At 39.9% G+C, this 22,170-nt stretch overlaps 1 protein-coding gene across 1 annotated transcript in view; it reads right to left on the bottom strand.

The window, feature by feature from the left end:
• cacna1bb (calcium channel, voltage-dependent, N type, alpha 1B subunit, b) overlaps positions 1-22,170 on the bottom strand; it is a 214,162-nt gene that overhangs the window by 87,207 nt on the left and 104,785 nt on the right. The window contains exons 10-17 of the mRNA XM_047372543.1: positions 18,472-18,693; positions 18,273-18,385; positions 16,544-16,656; positions 12,593-12,724; positions 4,673-4,745; positions 4,272-4,389; positions 1,089-1,156; positions 834-940 (exon numbers count right to left, since the gene is read on the bottom strand). Of these exons, the coding sequence (XP_047228499.1) occupies positions 834-940; positions 1,089-1,156; positions 4,272-4,389; positions 4,673-4,745; positions 12,593-12,724; positions 16,544-16,656; positions 18,273-18,385; positions 18,472-18,693 (946 nt within the window). The remainder of the gene's footprint in view (positions 1-833; positions 941-1,088; positions 1,157-4,271; positions 4,390-4,672; positions 4,746-12,592; positions 12,725-16,543; positions 16,657-18,272; positions 18,386-18,471; positions 18,694-22,170) is intronic.

The following is a 22,170-nucleotide window of genomic DNA, read 5'->3' on the forward strand; positions in this document are numbered from 1 at the left end:
TTTCTCTAAAAACCACATTCAGAAGAAAACATTTCAGTGGTCTGAATTATTAATCAGCAACTGTGCTGAAGTAAACAGGCACAATAATTGTTTTATTATAACAGTAAGTCAGAAAAAAAACTCACAGCTGCTGCTCAAGACATATAAATAATAGCCAACCTAAGAGTCACAAAAATATATATTCTCCTATCCTCAGAAGCATGCTATGTGCTTTTTTTCTGGTTAAAAATATGCTGTGCTCAAATTATCCTGATTATTTGTTAGTATTTTGTGTCACACCTCATTTTAAAACTTTGCAAAGAACTGTACAATATTAATGTCCTGATGTTACATTAGCAATATTTTCTCCTTGGCTATTCTTATTCTGAAATGTTTGATGCATTTTTTTATTTCATCAATAAAATGTTAAATCTAAAACATAAATAGTGCAGACTGCATCCTAAAAACAAAATGTGCCATATCTGCAGAGCTGGGAGCAACATACGGGAGATAAGTGGTTGAATTTCTAAGTTTTTCAGACAATTGAAGAAAATGTTATTTAAGCTCAGCAGTAAAACAAACAATTAAATGAAAACTGTTAGTAGAAACTCAGTGCTTCCTTAATTGCAGATAAAGTTGGAGAAGAACAACAGCTGGGTGTGAGAAACCAGACAACACAACTAGAGCACTCTCATAGCGGGAATAGATGAGGAGAAATGCAAGACAGACACCAATCAAACATAAACACACTTTTGAGTCTAAGAGGAAAGAAAATACAAAGAGAAAAAACTGGGAAAAACATATTCCTTCCACTGTGGGTTCAAACAGAGGGCACGAGACACTTAGAAACTTACGCAGCAATGGAAATGTTAGTAGCTGACATTGGGCTGACTTCTTTTACTTCCAGAGCTTTCTGCAGGGCTAGCTTCTTATTGGCTGCCTCCTCCTGCTCTTCTTCATCCTTCAAACCATTGGTTAACATGTAAAGCTGATGGTTTATGTTTCACAGGTAAATATCATGAGCACACACAGAAAAAACTAAAACTTTTCAAGTGATTTCAGTTATTTCTGTATAAAGATAACCCTGGAAATGAATTTGCAGAGCCCACCTTAGTCAGCTCTTGGGCGTTGGCGAGGTTATCAACAGCGATAGCCAAGAAGACATTCAGGAGAGTGTCTGAATGTAAACAGTCAGGTAAAAAAAACATTTAACAGTAAAATACGACAAAAAAACATGCACTTTTTATTCTCGTATACTAGAAATAATTCCCACTAATGCCGATATTGTCCAACGGTTCTGCACCTCAACCATCAGCTTCAGTCGTGCTATTTTGAAGCAAACAACATCCGTACTTTCAGCAGTTTATCAACAGCATGAGAAGATGCAGGTAAGGATGGAAGAGGAGTTATTTCTTCTCAGTTTTTTTTTCTCAGTTGTGCTCTGACTGTAGTATTAGTGAATTAGAAATCTTAGCCGCTGCCCATGCTTTTTCCTCCTCTTCATCCTCCTGCTTATTGTCTTCCTTCTCTCTCTTTTAAACATAAATGCAATGTCAGGACTTCTTTTTGACATCATGGCAGGCACAATTTGCATTTGATTTGTTTAGTGTATCATTCCATGTGCAATTTGGAAGTGTGTGTGCTACTTCACTGTTCAAAACTCCATCTTCATTGCAAGTACAATGCCTTGGCTTCTCTGTAACACTGCGACAGGTACATTTTGCATTTGAACAGCAGCCTAAATTAACTACAAACATTAGTGAGTCTACCAACCTATGCACAATTTGGAGACCTACGCACTTCTCCAAAGCTGTGAGCCCTACTCCACAAGGAACCCAGCACATATTGATCTTTAAGCCGCCTGGTGCAATGCTCAAAGCAGCTGCAGTGTTAAAAATATTACAAGTATGGCCAGTCCTGCTTTCAATTTTCCAATGACCAACGCAGGTGCATGCATGTCACATATAACAGATAAGCTATCCTTCACAACAGAGGTTTTGTGCTTGCTAAATATACGTCAGGAAACTCTCACGCTCCATCTTTTGTAACAGGGAATGCACTGCATTGTTGGTGTGCCCAAGACGACTCACCAAGTCTCTGCAGCGACCATTGACATTCGAATTTATTTTTTATGTTAAAGTGCTGATTTAGTCTGCTGTGGAGGGAGTCTAAATAGCTGATGTTTTGAGTTCATATTCAAATAATATTTTTTACTTCAAGTGTGCCACTGCTGATATTTTGACTCATTTCACACTTAAATTGTAAATCAGTTTACACAAAATGTAAACAGATTTACAGGATTTATTCTAACCACAATGATAGTAAGTAGGGATGGGTACTGAATTTGGTACTTTTATACAGTACAGACCAAAAGTTTGGACACACCTTCTCATTCAAAGAGTTTTCTTTATTTTCATGACTATGAATATTGTAGCTTCACACTAAAGGCATCAAAACTATGAATTAACACATGTGGAATTATATACTGAACAAAAAAGTGGGAAACAACTGAAAATATGTCTTATATTCTAGGTTCTTCAAAGTAATCACCTTTTGCTTTGATTACTGCTCCGCACACTCTTGGCATTCTGTTGATGAGCTTCAAGAGGTAGTCACCTGAAATGGTTTTCCAACAGTCTTGAAGGAGTTCCCAGAGATGCTTAGCACTTGTTGTCCCTTTTGCCTTCACTCTGCGGTCCAGTTCACCCCAAACCATCTCTATTGGGTTCAGGTCCGGTGACTGTGGAGGCCAGGTCATCTGGAGCAGCACCCCATCACTCTCCTTCTTGGTCAAATAGCCCTTACACAGCCTGGGGGTGTGTTTGGGGTCATTGTCCTGCTGAAAAATAAATGATGGTCCAACTAAACGCAAACCGGATGGAATAGCATGACGCTGCAAGATGCTGTGGTAGCCATGCTGGTTCAGTATGCCTTCAATTTTGAATAAATCCCCAACAGTGTCACCAGCAAAGCACCCCCACACCATCACACCTCCTCCTCCATGCTTCACGGTGGGAACCAGGCATGTAGAGTCCATCTGTTCACCTCTTCTGTGCCGCACAAAGACACGGTGGTTGGAACCAAAGATCTCAAACTTGGACTCATCAGACCAAAGCACAGATTTCCACTGGTCTAATGTCCATTTCTTGTGTTCTTTAGCCCAAACAAGTCTCTTCTACTTGTTACCTGTCCTCAGCAGTGGTTTCCTAGCAGCTATTTTACCATGAAGGCCTGATTCACACAGTCTCCTCTTAACAGTTGTTCTAGAGATGTGTCTGCTGCTAGAACTGCTATAATTGACCTGTTCTCTAATCTGAGCTGCTGTTAACCTGCGATTTCTGAGGCTGGTGACTCGGATGAACTTATCGTCCGCAGCAGAGGTGACTCTTGGTCTTCCTCTCCTGGGGTGGTCCTCATGTGAGCCAGTTTCTTTGTAGCGCTTGATGGTTTTTGCGACTGCACTTGGGGACACTTTCAAAGTTTTCCCAATTGTTCGGACTGACTGACCTTCATTTCTTAAAGTAATGATGGCCACTCGATTTTCTTTACTTAGCTGCTTTTTTCTTGCCATAATACAAATTCTGACAGTCTATTCAGTAGGACTATCAGTTGTGTACTGTATCCACCTCCTGCACAACACAACTGATGGTCCCAACCCCATTTATAAGGCTTGAAATCCCATTTATTAAACTTGACAGGGCACACCTGTGAAGTGAAAACCATTTCAGGTGACTACCTCTTGAAGCTCATCAAAAGAATGCCAAGAGTGTGTGGAGCAGTAATCAAAGTAAAAGGTGGCTACTTTGAAGAACCTAGAATATAAGACATATTTTCAGTTGTTTCACACTTTTTTGTTCAGTATATAATTCCACATGTGTTAATTCATAGTTTTGATGCCTTCAGTGTGAAGCTACAATATTCATAGTCATGAAAATAAAGAAAACTCTTTGAATGAGAAGGTGTGTCCAAACTTTTGGTCTGTACTGTAGGTACCGACCGAATTCATTATGTGCATTATGGGGAACAATCTTTGATCGGGCAAAGACCTCTACATAAAGACCGCTAAAAAGTACAAACACTCACTAGTGGTATGCATGTCTGGCTCATGATTGGTTAGTATGCATTTTTTGCCTCACATTTTTTCTAGTTTTATTAAAATGCAGCTGTTAAATGTTTTGTCATACCTTAAGGAAGGCAAACAAGTGAAACAGAAAACATAATGCTAGTTCTGTAACGGTTCTTGGAGTTTTAATCTCCCCACACAAGCTCTGTTGTTACATCAAAGAGGATACAGTTTCCAAAGAGTGTGAGGACGATGAAATAGATGGAGGAAAACATTCCCCGTCGAACGCCTCCTTGAGACTCAATGCCATGGTACATGACGGCGTTCCAGTCCTCACCAGTCAGAATCTGAGGAAGGCAGGAGTAGGATTGACACGAAGGGACACATGCTGGTTCATAAAGCACATTCAGATCTCACAGACTGCAGAATTAAATTCCTTTACAGAGCAAAAGGTGATGAGCAAAGACTAATTGAAGGATTATTACAGAGCTCCTCTGGGGACAGGAGATGCACAAAGCGCTTATTTTAAACTAATTAAAATGCAGATAACAAGCTTTCTTTGGTCATAAAGATCATTTCTCCTCATATTTTTGTGAACTGTTGAACTGTGTGGAGCTGGGGTTATTTTACCTGGAACACAGTGAGGATCGCTGCTGGGAAGGTATCAAAGTTTGTTGTTGGTGTCTCATCTTCAAAGTTAAACCTGGAAAATCAGAAACACATCATTAGAAATAAAGAAAAAAATTTAAAAAGATAAACGTAGTTTTAGGTGTTTACAAGATTTATAAGTAGGTGAAGAAAAGTATTTACAGTAATACAAGTAAAAAGTAGTTGGTTTACTGAATCAAGGCAGAATGAATATGATCAAAACCAGAAATATTTACACATAGTGTAATCTGCTCTATTTTCTTTTCTTTTTTTGTGCAACAAAATGTCCCACAACAACACTAGCATATAAATACATAAACAGGTAAACATGTAAAACCTTCTCAGTTCGTAAAAGAAACAAAATTGTAAAATATTTTTGGAACATTATTGTTATATATATACTTATATATATAAGTTATCCCTTGTTTATAAAGATTTAACAACTAAGCAGTTTCATTAGAATAATACATAAAGCAAAAACAAAACAGCATTTTTAAAGCCCTGAAGTGCTGTGCTTTACAATTTTCTCCAAGATGCAGTAATGTTTGTTGCTTTGTGCATGTATTCCTTCCTCTTTACTCTCCATTAATATGCATCGGATACAAGAGTCAGCTTCTTCAGTCATGACATTTTTAGGCTTACACACCTTATGGCGAATATCAATGAATGTCTTCTGGACAACTGTCAACTCTTACCCATGATTATAGGCTACAACATTGCCAAAACATAACATTGTGAATATAACATACCTGAACCTGGTGGTTTTAGCATTGATAGTGCCCTGGGCAAAAAATAATGATCCGTTTAGTCCTTTAAAGAATATACAGGTGACCCATCTTAACTTTATACAACTATGCTTTAATTATTTTGGATTTTAAACTAGGAACGATTAAACAAAGATTCTTTAAAAACAGTGAAATAGCTCTTTAATTTAGTGCTGACCTGGAAGCCATCTGACACCAACCTCTGCATCATTAGATAGCTGTGGCACACAAGCATATATTCTTACAGTGCTTACAGTGCAAAACACCGGGGGGCACCGCTCCACAGAACCACTGCATGTGGTGCAACAGTAGAAATGATCCAACTATTTCAACTGCTAATGGTGCCTTAAAGCCCATGCCCTCCTGGGTGGAGAGTCATATTACCTATGTCAAGAAACGCCATGGTATCTGCATCAAAAATCTTTGTTTTATTGGTCCTTTGTGTTATTCTCATTTTTTGAGATACTTTGGCTTTTCATTAGCTCTAAGCCATTACTATCAAAATTAAGCTTAATTAGAGGGTTATGGTACACTGTAAGTGTACCTTAACCCTCTTTACAAGGGATAATCCAGTAGAGATACTGTTAGTAAATATTAATAATGGCACTAATGTGTAGTCATGCTCATTAAACATGCATTTGGTAGATAATTTAGGCTTAAGCAGAAAAAAAAATGGAAGGATTTGATGAGAAACATGAAGGAAGAAAGAATAAATAAAGATGAGGACAGGATGCAGCTCACTGTTACCACAGCAACTGGCTGCAGAAACGACAGCTGGCTTCTCCCTCTCAGTGCGGATCCAACAAACACGTGTACGATCATATGCATTTGTACAGGTTTAGTGAAGGCAAGATTACTTGGCTGAAACAAATTGTACAATAGAGCAACATCAAACCTTACAGTGAGAATATTATTAAGGTCAAAGGTGGTATGACCCATGCATTGTGCTCCAAAAACTCAGACTGTAACATCATGTGTGGTAAAATGTGGTAAATTTGTTAGATTCTCTTGTATGTGCAACAAATATGCTAGTAAATAATGTCCGTAATGAAAGGCACATGGTCTGCCCTTCAAAGGTTTCACAGACTGATCTTTTATCTTAACTTCAAAATGCAAAATTACTGAAGTTCTTGATGTTCTGGATCATCAAGAACTTCAAGAGGTTTAGCTGTAGTGAAGAAGGCCGAAACCAAGATTTCACCTCAAGCATTAGGGCGGCTCACACTGAGAGATGATAGGAGTGTAAAATCTGAACCTTTATCCTGCTACAAGAGACAGAAAATAGACGTTTTAAGTACAATACAGGACGTTTTATCTTCAAACAATCTCCATCACCTGCATTTGACATGTGAGTAAGCATGGATGTGAATGCAACTGGCCATGGAACAGTGGACCAGATCTTTATCCTTGTGCAGTCGCTAAGGCCTGGTTTACACGACAAGATAATTATACTGATTTTAGACTCGATCCTTCCCTTCCGATAATCTTAAGGACGCCTCTATTATTGTGATGGCTCTAAAAATAATCTTATGATATATTCAAGCTTTGTGTGGTGTGTTAAGAGTGATCTAGAGTGATCTAGAGTGAAGGACGTCGAGACCGCTCTGACCTCAAATCGGAGATATTCAACATGTCTTGGCCCAATATCCTACCATGTGGGGTGTTCCCCGAGGACAAATGGCCTGTTGAACGTGACATGAAGCCAATCAGAAACTATCGGCATCCTTGTTGGCCATGTTTATCTACTCTGGACTCACGTTTGATCTCGAGAGGTTTTGCGAAGTTTCCCATCTGACATCTGAATGTTTGTAGTGAAATCTATTTGTGTGTGGGGTGTTGTGCTCGCTGTGTGGCTGGACACCACACACTAGGACCAAACCTGTTATATCTCTGATTTTTTATCGTCATGGTCTTGTCAGGTCTCTCAGGTTTTGAAAATCAAACAACAATTTCAAAATTTTGCATGAACCAGGCATAAGGGAGCCGAGGATATTTTTGAGGCCTATCCAGTCCATGCGAGATCTGGGTCTGCATCCTTAGGACAAAGTCAAGCTTGTTTCCAGAGCCAGTTGAACTCCACTAGGCCTGCCCCCTTGTTCTTGATGCTACCTGCGGTGTTCATAAACAGGATCTGACGGTGTAGCCATAGAGAGGAGGACGCCTGGTTTGGGAACCTCAGGGTCTCATGTTTGGTTTTTGGAGATGATGTGGTTCTGTTGGCATCTTCAAAGCAGAGTAGTTCAAGTATCTTGGTGCCTTGTTTATGAATGATGGGAGAAGGTTAGCTGTATTGTATCATCTGTGGTAATGCAGGCATTGCTCCGGTCTGCCGCGGTGAAGATTTATTGGTCAGTCTGTGTTCCAACCTTCATCTATGGTCATGAGATATAGATCATGAATGAAAGAATGACATCCTGGATACAGGCAGCTGAAAGGAGCTTCTTCCATAAGCTGGACTTAGTCTTGGAGATACAGTGAGGAGCTCTTTCATCCAGAGGGAGCTCACCGTATCTCCACCACATCAACTGAATCCTTTCTATAGTTCTGGCATCTGATCAGGATGCCTCCTGAGTGCCTCCCTTTGGAGGTGTTCCTGGAACTTCCCACTGGGAGGAGACCCAGGGACAGCACTGGAGGGACTCTATATTTCCCTTCTCGCCTGGGAAAGCCTTGGGACCTCCCAGAAGGGGCTAGAGAGCGTTGCTGGGGATAAGTATATCTGGGTTTCCCTCCTGGACCACAACCCTCACGAAGCAATCTCAGATAAATAAAATACAATAGATAAATAGATAGATAAATCTCTATCTAGCTGATTCTTTTTATTTGAACTGTTTTTCCAAGAAAATTGATTTGACAAATCAGATAAATTAACCTTGATTCTTGATTTAATTCAGGAATATTATGTTACAACCATAGTTTTCTGAAAGTTCTTTGAACTCATACTAAAGTTTATTCATGTTAAAGGACTAGATTTGTACATCTCACACAGATACTGTCTTTTTAAAAAGTCCAGCATGTTTAAAATCCTGGTGGTGTTTCTCTCATCCAAACTCACACATCCGCATGGGTGAAACATGTGTGGTGAAACACATTTTCATAGCAATGCTGGTTGGGTTGAGGGATGAAAAAATAAAGATCAAAAGAAGTGATGGATTGGCAGCTACCTCTTGGGCTGTGAGACTTCTTCTCTTCTTCATCTAATATTCTTCTTTTCTGTTACATCACTCCATCATCCACAACTTGCTTTACCTGTCTCAGTTTTTTCACCTCTCTGTCTTTTCCCACCTTCATTTCCTTCCTCCGGACTCTATTTCCTCCCTTTCTTCTACAGGGATTAGTAAATGCTCAGTAGTGAGCATGTTGCAGCACCCATGCTGTGGACCTCTGTTTAGTCTGATAATAGGGATTGGGAGCACATGCCTCGGCTTTCAGGAGCCGTCCACGGAGACTTCATTAACTCTACCCGGGAAACGGGAATCACGTGACGCCCAACTCCATACAAGTTTGTTTCCACAGCTCCACTTTATCTAATCCTGAGCACAATAGCGGCAGGTTTTATCATAAACTGAGTGCAAAAGCAGCTGGCTTTCTTAACGAAACCTTGAGGAGCAGCTTTATGGCAGAGTCTAAGCATAAACATTTTTACTTTTACAGGAGAAAGTCAGACGCAGAGTGTGAGTCTGCTGGATTAGACGGTTTCTTAGAGAAGACAAAATGTTCTACATGTTGGTCCAACAATGGTTCCTGTAAAGCTGTTCGCTCTTTGGTAGGTTAAAGACGTTATTTCTTTAGCTTCCTGTTACTCTCAACGCTCATCTCAATGCAAACTTTCTTTTATTGGAAATCTATTAAAAAAATGAATAAACCCAGGAGTCATAATGCTAACATCCGTCCATCCATCCATCCATCCATCCATCCATCCATCCATACATAATGAAAATATCATTGTTCCTCCTTAGTACAAGGACCGCCCCAATGACCCTGAAAAATTTAGGGCAAATCTCATCAAGTTGTCATTGAGTTCTTTGGTAACTCAACACCCTCAGCACTAGTGGGAATTTTTGTCTTTTCTGTTAAGGAAAGCACACCGGTTGTGATACTCATTCCTCCCTCTGACTAAACTCAACTTTATTAGATACTGGACTGGACCCCCTTTTGCCTGCAGAACCCCCTGAATTATTTGAGGCATTCTGTGTTATTGTAGCCTAAGTTATGTGTTCTTAGTTTTGACACATTTAATGTGTCTTCTGCATCTATTGTCCATCTGCTTTAAGGTATGACATGTTGTGCATTCAGAGACGGTATCCTGCATACCCAGGCTGTAACGAGTGGTTATCTCAGCTGCTGTTGCCAGTCTCAAAGCTGTCTGCTTGTTCTACTCTGAACTCTGATAACAGTAAAGCATTTTTGTCCACACAGCTCCTGCTTACTGGATATCCGAGCAAATCTGCAGACTGCATTTAAAGTCACTTACATTTCTTGTGATACTCTATTTGAACTTAAGGAAGTCATATTCACCAGGTTTAGATGCCTAAATGTACTGAGTTACAGCCATGTGATTGGCACTTACACTATTTGTGCTAGCAAGCATGTTGATAGGAGTACCTAATAAAGTGGCCAGTGAGGGTAGTGGTTTTTTTGTGTTGGTTAGGCGTGACTTGGCTAAAGATAGTATAAACTTTAATTTGTTTTTAAGGGCTTGCAACAATGTTCTCAGCATTACAAAAACAATTTGACATTTTGTTGTCAAGACGGATCACTGAAACAAATGACAACACAGATCAAGCTCTTTTCTCTGTTTTTCTTTTAACTAAATACCAAATCTTTAAAATACCGAAAACAGTCCTACACTGAAATGTCAAACTGAAAATAATCTAACTGAACTTTAGAGTAAACAACTGCCTTTTGATGCGTTTGTGCACAACAAGCAGTAGAGTCTCTGAATGGGCTTGTGCAAGAAGTTTCTGGCTGAAAACATTAGAATATCATGTCTGCTGTGAATGACAAAGTCAGAGCTAATCGACAAAGATGTCAGCAAACTAAAAAAACAAATCATTGCTCCGTCACAATAAATGCAGCCTGTTTTCTTCGGAAAATTTCAAACATTTTATTTCTTTCCAAACACAACCATGTCCATGGAGTCTCAGCGGGGAAACATGTCTCTGCAAGATGTCTAATTTTCTATTCTCACCATTTCGCCAGGAGATTCCTTTCAGTGAGTGAAGAGCAGAAACATTCAGGTTTCTAGAAAAACTGTAAAAGAAAGGTTGTTTTCCCTTTGTTATCCCACAACTGACTAGAACAGGCTATTTTTAGGTTACACATGGTGACTCATGATCTTTGCTAGGGAACATAAAACAGGCTAGATGCCACTTTACATGCTTAACAGGAGTTCAGTTCAGAGCAACACAAGGAAATAATTGATGTAAAGAAGTGTGTTCAGTCTGATATGCTTGGCTAGCTTCACGGATCACGTTGATGTCAGACTCATCTCACACATGTCCATCAGGACAGACCGATGTAACGCTAATGAAGCTGCACAATTAAATAAGGCACTATGGCAACAGCCTGCTGTCTCAAAAAGCAAGGACACGTGGGGGCTACTCCCAATCACTGGGAGAAAGGACAACCGATAAGAGTAACAGAGTACTCAGCTCAGAGACTTGATTCACACTCAAGTCAAAAAAATAAAAGGCTGTCTTCCACTGAAGGCTGTGCTAGATTTTATTTATGGGCATCACAGTAAAGGGGTCGGAATACAAAAGCTCGCCATTCTTGTCAGATTTTCCCTTTGCAAAAATTTTATTTCCCTCACATTTCAGAATAATTTTGTTGATCTATCAAATAAAATCCCAATAAAATACATTAAAGTGTGTGGTTGTAACATGACAAATAAATTATAGGCCACATTTCTCAATAAAGGCATTACGTTTTTCAACAAACAGTTTTTCCAGTATTATATTGTGTTTGTCACCATTTTAATAGATAGGAATCATTTTTGCAGTTTCTATTTCTTGGGAAGATACCCGTTAGAAAACACTTGTTATAGATATAGGTAAGCGGTTCAATAATACAATAATTACTTCTTTTATGAGTGACATCAATGTCACTCATAAATGAGTGACTGCATTTATGAGTGAACGCAATAATCAACATTATTGCAGTCATTTTTTATTCTTAAACTTTCTGTCAACTTCTCAAACAAAACCCCCAAGAAACAGAGTTACAATTTTTAGATTGACTTTGAAACTCTGGATCACCAGAGCCAATTTCGTTAGCCATATTTGCGCCTACGTTACCAACAAAATTTCATTGAATTCATCAACAATAACCTCTATTTTGTTTTCCACCTCATAATAGATATCAGTCTATTTTTATACTTCTACTTACCCTTTGTTTCCCTTGTTTGATATTTAATAAATTCCCTATAGAATTTATTTCTTTTTTTTACATGCTTTTTCCAAGCCCTTTCTTAACAACGATTTACAAAGTGTAGAAAAGTTTAAGGACTTTGAATATTTTTGCAAGGAACTGGGTTTTATTTCACATTGTTTGATTGACTGTTCCAACATGTACATGAAGAATCTGCCGAATGCATGACGTCTGTGCCCTAGAAATGCCAATTTGTTTTCAGGAAAAGTCTGACGGTTGTTCCTGAACACCTCCGACATCTAACGGATGAAAAATTGCTGAAAGACTTGCAGTGACAACAGAAAGCTGGAAACTGCTCTGCAAACTACAGCATTTTAACATCACAAAGTCACAGCAGTGATGTGGACTGTTATATAAAAGGTTTGTGTGTAAATTGATTCAAAAAGGGGCCAGATGCCAGGCCTCTGATTATCCACAGTCAGCTCAGGATCAGGAGGTGTTCCTGTCATTAGAAGACATGGAGCTCCTGCTGGGGGTGATATTCAAAGGGCTGCAGTCTGTGCAGCTGCTCAGCCAGCTACCTGCTGCGTCGACTTGCCTGTCACCGGCGCCGCCACAGTGGTCCAGGAATTACAAGCGGCTGGAGGAGGGCTGGGTACACGAGAGGATCAGGGTGGCGCCGCTGGAGATTTGTGTGTGCAATGAATTGCAGACGGAGTGACAGAGGAGTCAAGAAGACGATGACATATTGAAAGTTGTTACTCACTGTCCACCGAAGAGCTGCATGCCGAGCAGAGCGAAGACCACAATGAAGAGGAAGAGGAGGAAGAGCAAGCTGATGATGGACTTCATGGAGTTGAGGAGGGATACAACGAGATTTCTCAACGAGTTCCAGTATCTGAGAGTGGGAAAAAAGAAACGAGGAATTACTGTCACCATAAAAAATGCAACAGAGAAAGATCATTTTTGGGTTGAAAGAAACAAACAAAACCACAAGTTGAAAGGTTAAAGTTTACATCCACAAATCCTGGACATAAATGTCATATAGACTGTGGACATTTATTGTTGCATTTAGACAGCTTAATTTCTAGAGTGGAAAGAATACACGACTTCCAACTGCAATGGTTTTTAAAAACAAGAATAACTTTGCATTTATCGTGGATTTCCTCTGATCCTAAATGGATCTAAATTATACATACAGACTCACATTTATTCGTACACCCCCACTAACGATCGTTTCTTTGCAAGATGCTCCTCAACCACATTTTTTGTAGCCATCAACAGGTTTCTGGCATCGCTACCTCTCGCTACCTGGAAGAATGGGTAGAGTTCATTTAAACTGGTTGGTTTCCTACCCCAACCCACACATTTTCAACAGGGCCTGCTTTATCCATTCCAAAACCAGTTTGGATGTGTGTTTGGGATTACTGTCCTGCTGAAACACTCAACTGTGTCCAGGTTTCAACCATCTACAGTTAAGTTCTAAATTATTTTTCACCCCTGGCAGACTTTGGTGCAACGTGATCTTCTAATTAAACCAACATGTTTCTTCCGGCTGGAACAAATATTAACGTTTTGGAGTCTCGACCTGAATCTGAGAGAGAATCTGTGGAGGGAGCTGAAGATTAGGGAGATGGCAAGAAGGACTTTCAAGACTTGGAGCTCATCACGAAATTTCATTTTTGTAAAACGAGTGCTCCTTTTGCATTGTTTCATCAAATTTTTGAGTGATGCTTCTTTTATTTACTATCAGAAATAAAACTTTTTGTTGAATGAAAGTAATTTTAAATCAAAATTTGTTGTGGCTATGGAATAATTTTGGACTTAACTGCAGCTGCTGATCTGAGGTAAAGTTGAGGTATTTGAAGGTAGCATCCCATCTTCGTGCGATGCATCAATACCTCTGGAGCACACAGCATGGTGGTACCACTGCCGTGCTTGATATTTTGTAGTTTTCTTAGGTTCAAATGTCTCCTATTCAGTCCTCCAAGCATTCTTCTAGTTGCTGTGGCCGGATAGATCAGTCTTTGTCTTGTTGGCTTGTACAGGTAAAACACTGCAGATTTCAGAGCAGGGGCGTCTCAGTCCACACTGGCTTCTCTGTGGAAAGTTACACTGGTGTTCAAACAGTTTCCAATTTATCCAAGGCTTCAGTCCTGGTTGCTTCTGGGTTGTTTCTAAACACCCTAACCAATTATTACCAATAATTCATCTGAGGGGGACAGTTTGGGTCAGATTCAAAACACTGATCAAGGTGCTTCTGAAATGGACAAATCAGGGGTCCGAAATGGCCTCTTTCAAAGGTCTGACATCAACCCTGTAGAAAATTTGCAGACTGTCTTTAAAATCTAGGTTTGTACCACAAAATCAACCAATTTAAATTAACTCCACCAATTCTGCTGAGATCAATGGTCAAATATCCAGACAAAATTATACCAAAAGCTTGTTGGTAGCTACAAAAGCTTTGTAGTCAAAATTAAACTTGTTGAGGAACATTTTGCCAAATAATATTGAGAATATATACAGGTCCTTCTCAAAATATTAGCATATTGTGATAAAGTTAATTATTTTCCATAATGTCATGATGAAAATTTAACATTCATATATTTTAGATTCATTGCACACTAACTGAAATATTTCAGGTCTTTTATTGTCTTAATACGGATGATTTTGGCATACAGCTCATGAAAACCCAAAATTCCTCATCCAGAGTGTTGGGTCTTGAGTTTCTCAACGTTCTCTTCACAATATCCCACAGATTCTCTATGGGGTTCAGGTCAGGAGAGTTGGCAGGCCAATTGAGCACAGTGATACCATGGTCAGTAAACCATGTACCAGTGGTTTTGGCACTGTGAGCAGGTGCCAGGTCGTGCTGAAAAATGAAATCTTCATCTCCATAAAGCTTTTCAGCAGATGGAAGCATGAAGTGCTCCAAAATCTCCTGATAGCTAGCTGCATTGACCCTGCCCTTGATAAAACACAGTGGACCAACACCAGCAGCTGACACGGCACCCCAGACCATCACTGACTGTGGGTACTTGACACTGGACTTCTGGCATTTTGGCATTTCCTTCTCCCCAGTCTTCCTCCAGACTCTGGCACCTTGATTTCCGAATGATATGCAGAATTTGCTTTCATTCGAAAAAAGTACTTTGGACCACTGAGCAACAGTCCAGTGCTGCTTCTCTGTAGCCCAGGTCTGGGGAATGCGGCACCTGTAGCCCATTTCCTGCACACGCCTGTGCACGGTGGCTCTGGATGTTTCTACTCCAGACTCAGTCCACTGCTTCCGCAGGTCCCCCAAGGTCTGGAATCGGCCCTTCTCCTCAATCTTCCTCAGGGTCCGGTCACCTCTTCTCGTTGTGCAGCGTTTTCTGCCACACTTTTTCCTTCCCACAGACTTCCCACCGAGGTGCCTTGATACAGCACTCTGGGAACAGCCTATTCGTTCAGAAATTTCTTTCTGTGTCTTACCCTCTTGCTTGAGGGTGTCAATAGTGGCCTTCTGGACAGCAGTCAGGTCGGCAGTCTTACCCATGATTGGGGTTTTGAGTGATGAACCAGGCTGGGAGTTTTAAAGGCCTCAGGAATCTTTTGCAGGTGTTTAGAGTTAACTCGTTGATTCAGATGATTAGGTTCATAGCTCGTTTAGAGACCCTTTTAATGATATGCTAATTTTGTGAGATAGAAATTTTGGGTTTTCATGAGCTGTATGCCAAAATAATCCGTATTAAGACAATAAAAGACCTGAAATATTTCAGTTAGTTTGCAATGTATCTAAAATATATGAATGTTAAATTTTCATCATGACATTATGGAAAATAATGAACTTTATCACAATATGCTAATATTTTGAGAAGGACGAGTATATGTAGATCCATGTTGCATTACCATTACACCTTTACAATAGAGCAGCTCATATAAATCATTAAAAGCCCAAAATTAATGTGGCTATAGCTATATGACAGAACTGTATGTGTGCCAGGATTTAGAGCTGATAGGATACATAAATCATTTAGTTATTTCTAATATTATAACGCGTTCTAAGGTCATCTGCTCAAAGGGTAAAACCACTGACCTTTAATTTCAATTCAATTCAATTCAGTTTATTTATATAGTGCCAATTCACAACACATGTTGTCTCAAGGCACTTCACAAAAGTCAGGTACATACATTCAAATTAGTCCCAACCATTGAACAGTGCAGTCAGAGTTAGTTATTTATTCAAATTGGATAAAAAGTTTTTCTGTCTAAGGAAACCCAGCAGACCCAGCAGATTTCCAGCAGAAGTTCTGGATTATCAGCAAGATGCCTTGATTGTGTGTTAGAAACATTCAGAATGGACCCACATCAGCCCAAGTCAATAATATCAATTATTTTATTAATTTCTGACCATCTTAAGAGTCTTAATTGACACATTTTTGGATGATTGCAATACTGTGTTAATCATGAAAGAAAGAACCCAAATCCCTGCTACATTTTTATTAGTGAGTTTAAGAATATATTTAATATAAAAGAGTGGCTCAGAAGGATTGACCTTTGGAAATGTGGAATCAGAAGGTTCCAGTTAATAGGTTCCTAAATGTTGAGTTTAAAACAAATCAGAAAATGCTTTGAAGCAATAATGCACTGACCGTCGCCATGTGCATAAGATAAAGAAAACACTGTTTGTTGACCAGAAGTCATCTTGGCAGCAACTTTCCTAAAACAAACTCACTTGGTAACTTTGAAAATCCTGAGTAGCCTCAAGGCCCTCAGCACACTGATCCCAAACGATGCTCCAGGTTTGATCATGTCCCAAATGACCTCAAAAATACTTCCCACAATAACCTACAACAAAAGAGCAGAGGACACATTTATCAGGTGGTTTTAGCTCTGTGGTAAGAAGAGGAGTCAGAATTAACCAACTGTGAGAAAATTTGTCAAATATATTCTGTGGACTTAAAGCTCTTCTGAATACAACCCCTTAATGTTTACTCCCAGTGTGGTTGATTATTTTATCCCAAAACAGTGTTTTGTTTTGTTTTTACAGTTTCCACGTCTCAAAGCAGTAGTATATTTGGCCTCATTTACTACCAAACCTAATTTGGATTCTCACAACAGTGGTAAAAACGGTGCTTACTGTAGGAAACGTTCGATTTCACAGAGTTGTATTTTAAACTGGAGTAATTTTGGAGTAATTGAGGCTCATCAACCAAATGAAGTTGTGGAAATAATATTTGAAAGGTTATATCCCTGCATGGCAATGATTAGGGTATCAGATAAGGTGGGTAACAGAGGTGGCAGTTAAGGCACACTGATGGTCCTGTCTCCATCAGATGTGCCATCCCCTCAGGCCTAAATGCAACTTTATATTTAGAGCAGAACTGATGCATACAGCTGAATCCTCTCCTGCAACAAGTTGGGCTACAGCTGTTGAAACATGCCCCCAGATCCAGCAGATTGGTACTTGATCGGAGTTGTGTCCCTAGATGATCCTTTCCTATTTCTGACAACCATGAGAGGACCTCCGCATGTCATAGACAGTATTTTCAATTCACACACAAGCTGTCTTTCTAAAACAGCAAACAAAGAGGTTTTGTCAAACAGAAAGACAGGTGGACCATCAATATCCTCTGAATCATTACCAAAGGTGACCTAAAGTCAGACCCTGTCACCCTCTGCACCATGATGCCAGGAGGAACGACCCATCAGAGCCACCATATGACCAGATGTGATCCATGATTATAAAGAACTGAGATTCATTCCTGAACCAAGGTAAATCGTCATCAATCCATCCCGCCCAGTTATGGCCTACAAAGGTAGTTATCTTTGCATCAGAGTTAATGGCAATCGGACAGAAGAAGTACTGTTGAGCTAATGCCAGTCATCAAGATACAGCACAGAATGGACCTTGTAAAAGTCTATAAGAAAACCTGTGTCCAACTAGAGATGTCATGGGGTTCTGTAATGCCTATCTCCTAATACAACCATCCTACCTTGATCTTGGCTTTCTTGGAGAACAGGAACCTTAACAATAGATATGGTTGCACTCATATTAACTGGTTAATGGTGAAATGGAACAACACAGCTGATAGAACATCACTCCACTGTTGTGACCACACATACCCCCCTGGTGTTCGTGCTCTCTGGTGCTAACTCCTTGTAAACTGAATCATTTATATCTCCATCACTGGTCTACATGTGTACCAATTCACACTGAAATTGGACCGATCTGCACAATTTAACATGCAGTTTTGTATTTAAACAGCTAATAACCTCACAGATGAACCCGTTCTTATGATAAGAGTGCTCCCTGCTATTTTCATATCCACATAGCGTCAGTCCTGCAGTGGGATATAATTTCAGTTTGACCAGCCTAATTAAAACAAGCAATTAAAAATAATAAAACAAATCAGGTTTTGCCATCAAAGAAACACATTTGATTACAGTCAGGAGCAACTTACCCCAAAATCAAAGCAGTTGAAGGACGAGTGGAAGTAGTTTCTTGCTCCGAGGCCATACATCTTCAAAGTCATCTCCGTTAGAAACAAGCCCAGAAACACCAACTCTGCTGTGTCTGGTTGTGGGATTGTAAATAAAACTTTCAATTAAAATGATCATGAATATCTTGGTAACATTTGCTTATTTCTGGAGATCACTCACAGAGAGCTCTGGTCAGCCACTCAGGTTGGTCGTAGTGTACGATGGCCACACACAGAGTGTTGAGGCCCACCAAGCACAGGACAATCCAGTAGAAACTTTGAGCTTTCACCATTCGCCGGATGAAAAAGCGCAACCGCTTCTCTTTACGTCTGAAGTAGGTCGAGCTGTCCATCTTCCCACCGCTTTTCACACTGGCCCGACCAAACGGAGAGCCAGGGGGAACTGAAACATTCATAGGAGAAACAAATGGGAAATAGGCTGGATATTTGCATTGGTTCATCATTTAAAACTGTTTTTCTTTTTTACTTTAACAAAGCAAAAACAGAAATCTGTTGTTTTGGGCACGTCAGGATTGAATTACATAATATATTTTAATTCAAGACACTGTGAGTAACAGAAACACATATATTCTGTTCGGACGTCAAGTTGTTTTTGTTTTTTTACTTTTATTTTTATTTTAGCCAAATACATGTTCAGCGGGAGCCCCAGTTTAGCTCATAGTTAACCAAACAAGCACAGTCACCAGTTTAAATTTGGTGTGAATGTTCATAATGTGTTGGGTTTGGGTTTCAGCCAGACTTATTGAATTATTTATTTATTTTTCGTTGTCACGTGTGCCTTATATTAAGCGCTTATACAACCTCCTACTTGAGTAGAAATGAGTGCAGTCCGATCAATTAATGACTGTGTGGTAAATTTTGTAAACTGGAATGTAAAATCACCCAGTTAAGCGAAAGAAGGTTATTACTCATCAACATCTCAGAACAGATGTAGCATTTCTTCAGGAAATCTGTGTACTACCGATCATTTTTGAATTTAGACTGGTTGGGTAGTTGGGGTTCAGCAAATCTAATTAATAAAACTTTACCATTTATTGCTACAAGTATAGATATGGACCCGACAGGCTGTTTTGTTATTATTATAAGGCAACTTTATGGCTTTATTTTTGACAAATATCTACGCCCCCAACTGGGATGATCTGTCTTTGTTTTCTAAATAGATCTGACCCACATACAGAAGAACGCTCTGAGGAAACGAATAAGTGAAAAAAGGTGTTTTTCCACTCGTCCCCTTGGCAGATCCTAACAAGATGGTAAGCATTTCTGAGATCTAACTTGGAAAATTCTGTAGCACCATAAACCGGTTCAAAGACAGAAGTGATGAGAGGAAGTGGGTACTTGTTTTTAACAGTGATTTGATTTAAGCCCCTATAATCAATGCAAGGACGTAATGAGCCGTCCTTACCTACAAAGACAAATCCTGCCCCAAGAGGTGAGGAGGATGGCCGAATAATACCTGGCGACAAAGAGTCATTAATATAATTTTCCATGGACTTTTGTTCTGGATGGGAGATATTATAAAGTCTGCTAGATGGCAGAGGGGCACCTGGTAGAAGGTCGATCACGCAGTCATAGGGTCTGTGAGGTGGTAGAGATAGAGCTTTGTTTTTACTAAAAACTCCTTTTAAATCATGGTACTCAGTGGGCACATGAGACAAATCTATTACCTGGTCCTCCTTGTTAGCCTGCTCGGGGAAACTCGGGGAGAAAGCTGACTGGAGACAAGATAAGTGGCAACTAGTGTAGTGGACCAGGACTCGACACGACACTCAGACCAGTCAAAATGGGGGTTATGTTTTTGTAACCAGGGGAAGCCTAGAACTATGGCACCTTGAGACACTGGAATCACGTAAAAAGATATATTTTCCCTATGGTTACCTGACAACAGAAGTTCTAGTGGTTTGGTTCGCTGAGTTATCTGCTGCAATTTCTTTCCGTCTAAAGCTAAAATGGAACATGTAAGTGGTTCCACCTCAATTCCTGCTTTGATTACCAACTCCGAATCTATCAAATTCTGTTCGCTCCCCGAATCTATCAAGGCAGACAGAGTCAAACTATGTTGATTAACTATGATAGTACCAGGTAGGCTGAATCTGGGGGCTTTGCAAGTTTGCAAGTGGTCCACCAACCCCCACTTCAAAGATGGCGGACCCTGTCTTTTGGCTGCTCGGGGCAAATAGGACATGTAGCTACAAAGTGATCAGGTGAACCACAGTAAAAACACTGTTTGGTTAGTCAGCATCTCTGTCTCTCTTCAAAGGTCAGACGGGTATGTCCCACCAGCATGGGTTCTGATTGGGTGGCTAATGGCTGAGGTGGATGTTTGGCACTGGGTGGAAAACTGGTCATTGACTGTGATTTGTAAACAGACCTTTCAGCTCTGGATCTTCTCTCTCTTATTCTATTATCCACTCTAGTAGCTAAAGAAATAGCTTCATCCAGTGTAGGGGGCTCATCAATCAGGGCTAGCTCATCCTTTAGGGAGTCGTCTAGAGCATGAAAAAAAGGCAGTCTTCAAAGCTCCACTATTCCAACCAGAGGCAGCTGCCAAAGTACGAAATTCGATAGAAAACTCGGTAAGAGATCTATTACGTTGCCTTAAGGTCCACAATTGTCGACCTGTACTAGTCTTGTTACTTCCCTGGATTCTGGTGTTAGATATATTTATTTATATTATCTTGTAGATCTGGTACCTCCCTGTTTATGTTCTAGAGTTTAATCATTGTTTTCTTAGATGTTGTCTGTTAACTCCTTGCACTCCTGCTAATCAGCATTAATTAGTCACACTCCATCTGTTCCCTGCAGTCTCCTTGTCTCCAGCTGTATTGTATTCCTCCTGATTAGTTCCCCTGGTTCATTGGTCCACAATGTGGACCCCTGGTTCATTGGTCCACGGTCTGGCACTCCCAAACTTTTTACTGGGCATCTAATGTAAAGGCAATGTTAAACTGGATGAAAGATCATGACAATCTATTGTCGTGGTTAACACTGGAAAAACTGTCATTAAAATAATCTTCATTGCTTTGTGCCAGATTGCCACTGGCAGTTTTACAGCAAATCCTGCTTTTAGCGTATGGACAAAGCTTGGAATAACATCAATGAATGATTTTTTTTTTTTTTTTTTGCAGCACTAGAGGCCTTTATTTTTTCATGAGACAGGAAATGGGGCTGAGGGAGGGGGAAGACATTCAGCAAAAGTCTCCGGGTCCAGAACTCGAACCCCAGACAGCCGCTTCAAGGACTGTAGCCTCTATATATGGGTCACGTGCTTAACCCCTACACCACCAGCGCCACGCCCTCAATGAATTATCTTTTCTGTGAAAATGTCTTTAGTTCATTTGAACAGCTGGTAAGATTCCTCAGTCCCATTTCTTCAGGTATCTACAAGCTTCATTGCCTCTAATACTTAATGTTTTCTGTCCTCTCCATCTCTCCTGTATTAATTCTTTGATCTTAAACAGAATGCCAAAGGTGTTACAGGTGTTGCTTATGAGTTACTAAGTAACTATAAGTTGACCATTGCGGTTGCTCACGGGAAGATGGGAAAGAGACTTGGATGAATTTTATTCCACATGTGACCGGTGTAGACGGGACCCTGCATCTCTATTACGTATGTTTTGGGCTTACCCTACAATGGGTAAATTTTGTATATGTATATTTGAAACCTTGTCTAAAATATGTGGCATTTCAATCGCACCATGTCCATAAATAGCTATCTTTGGGGTGACACTTAGTAGGGCCGGTCTAACTAAATTACATGCAAATCTGATTCTTTCTGCATTTTTTTTTTTTTTTTTGCCTTGCTGTTTATGATTATATTGTTGAGGATTTGTTTTGGGGGAGAAACATTTTTAACAAT

Source organism: Girardinichthys multiradiatus, chromosome 8 (assembly GCF_021462225.1).
Source record: "Girardinichthys multiradiatus isolate DD_20200921_A chromosome 8, DD_fGirMul_XY1, whole genome shotgun sequence".
Lineage (NCBI taxonomy): Eukaryota > Metazoa > Chordata > Actinopteri > Cyprinodontiformes > Goodeidae > Girardinichthys > Girardinichthys multiradiatus.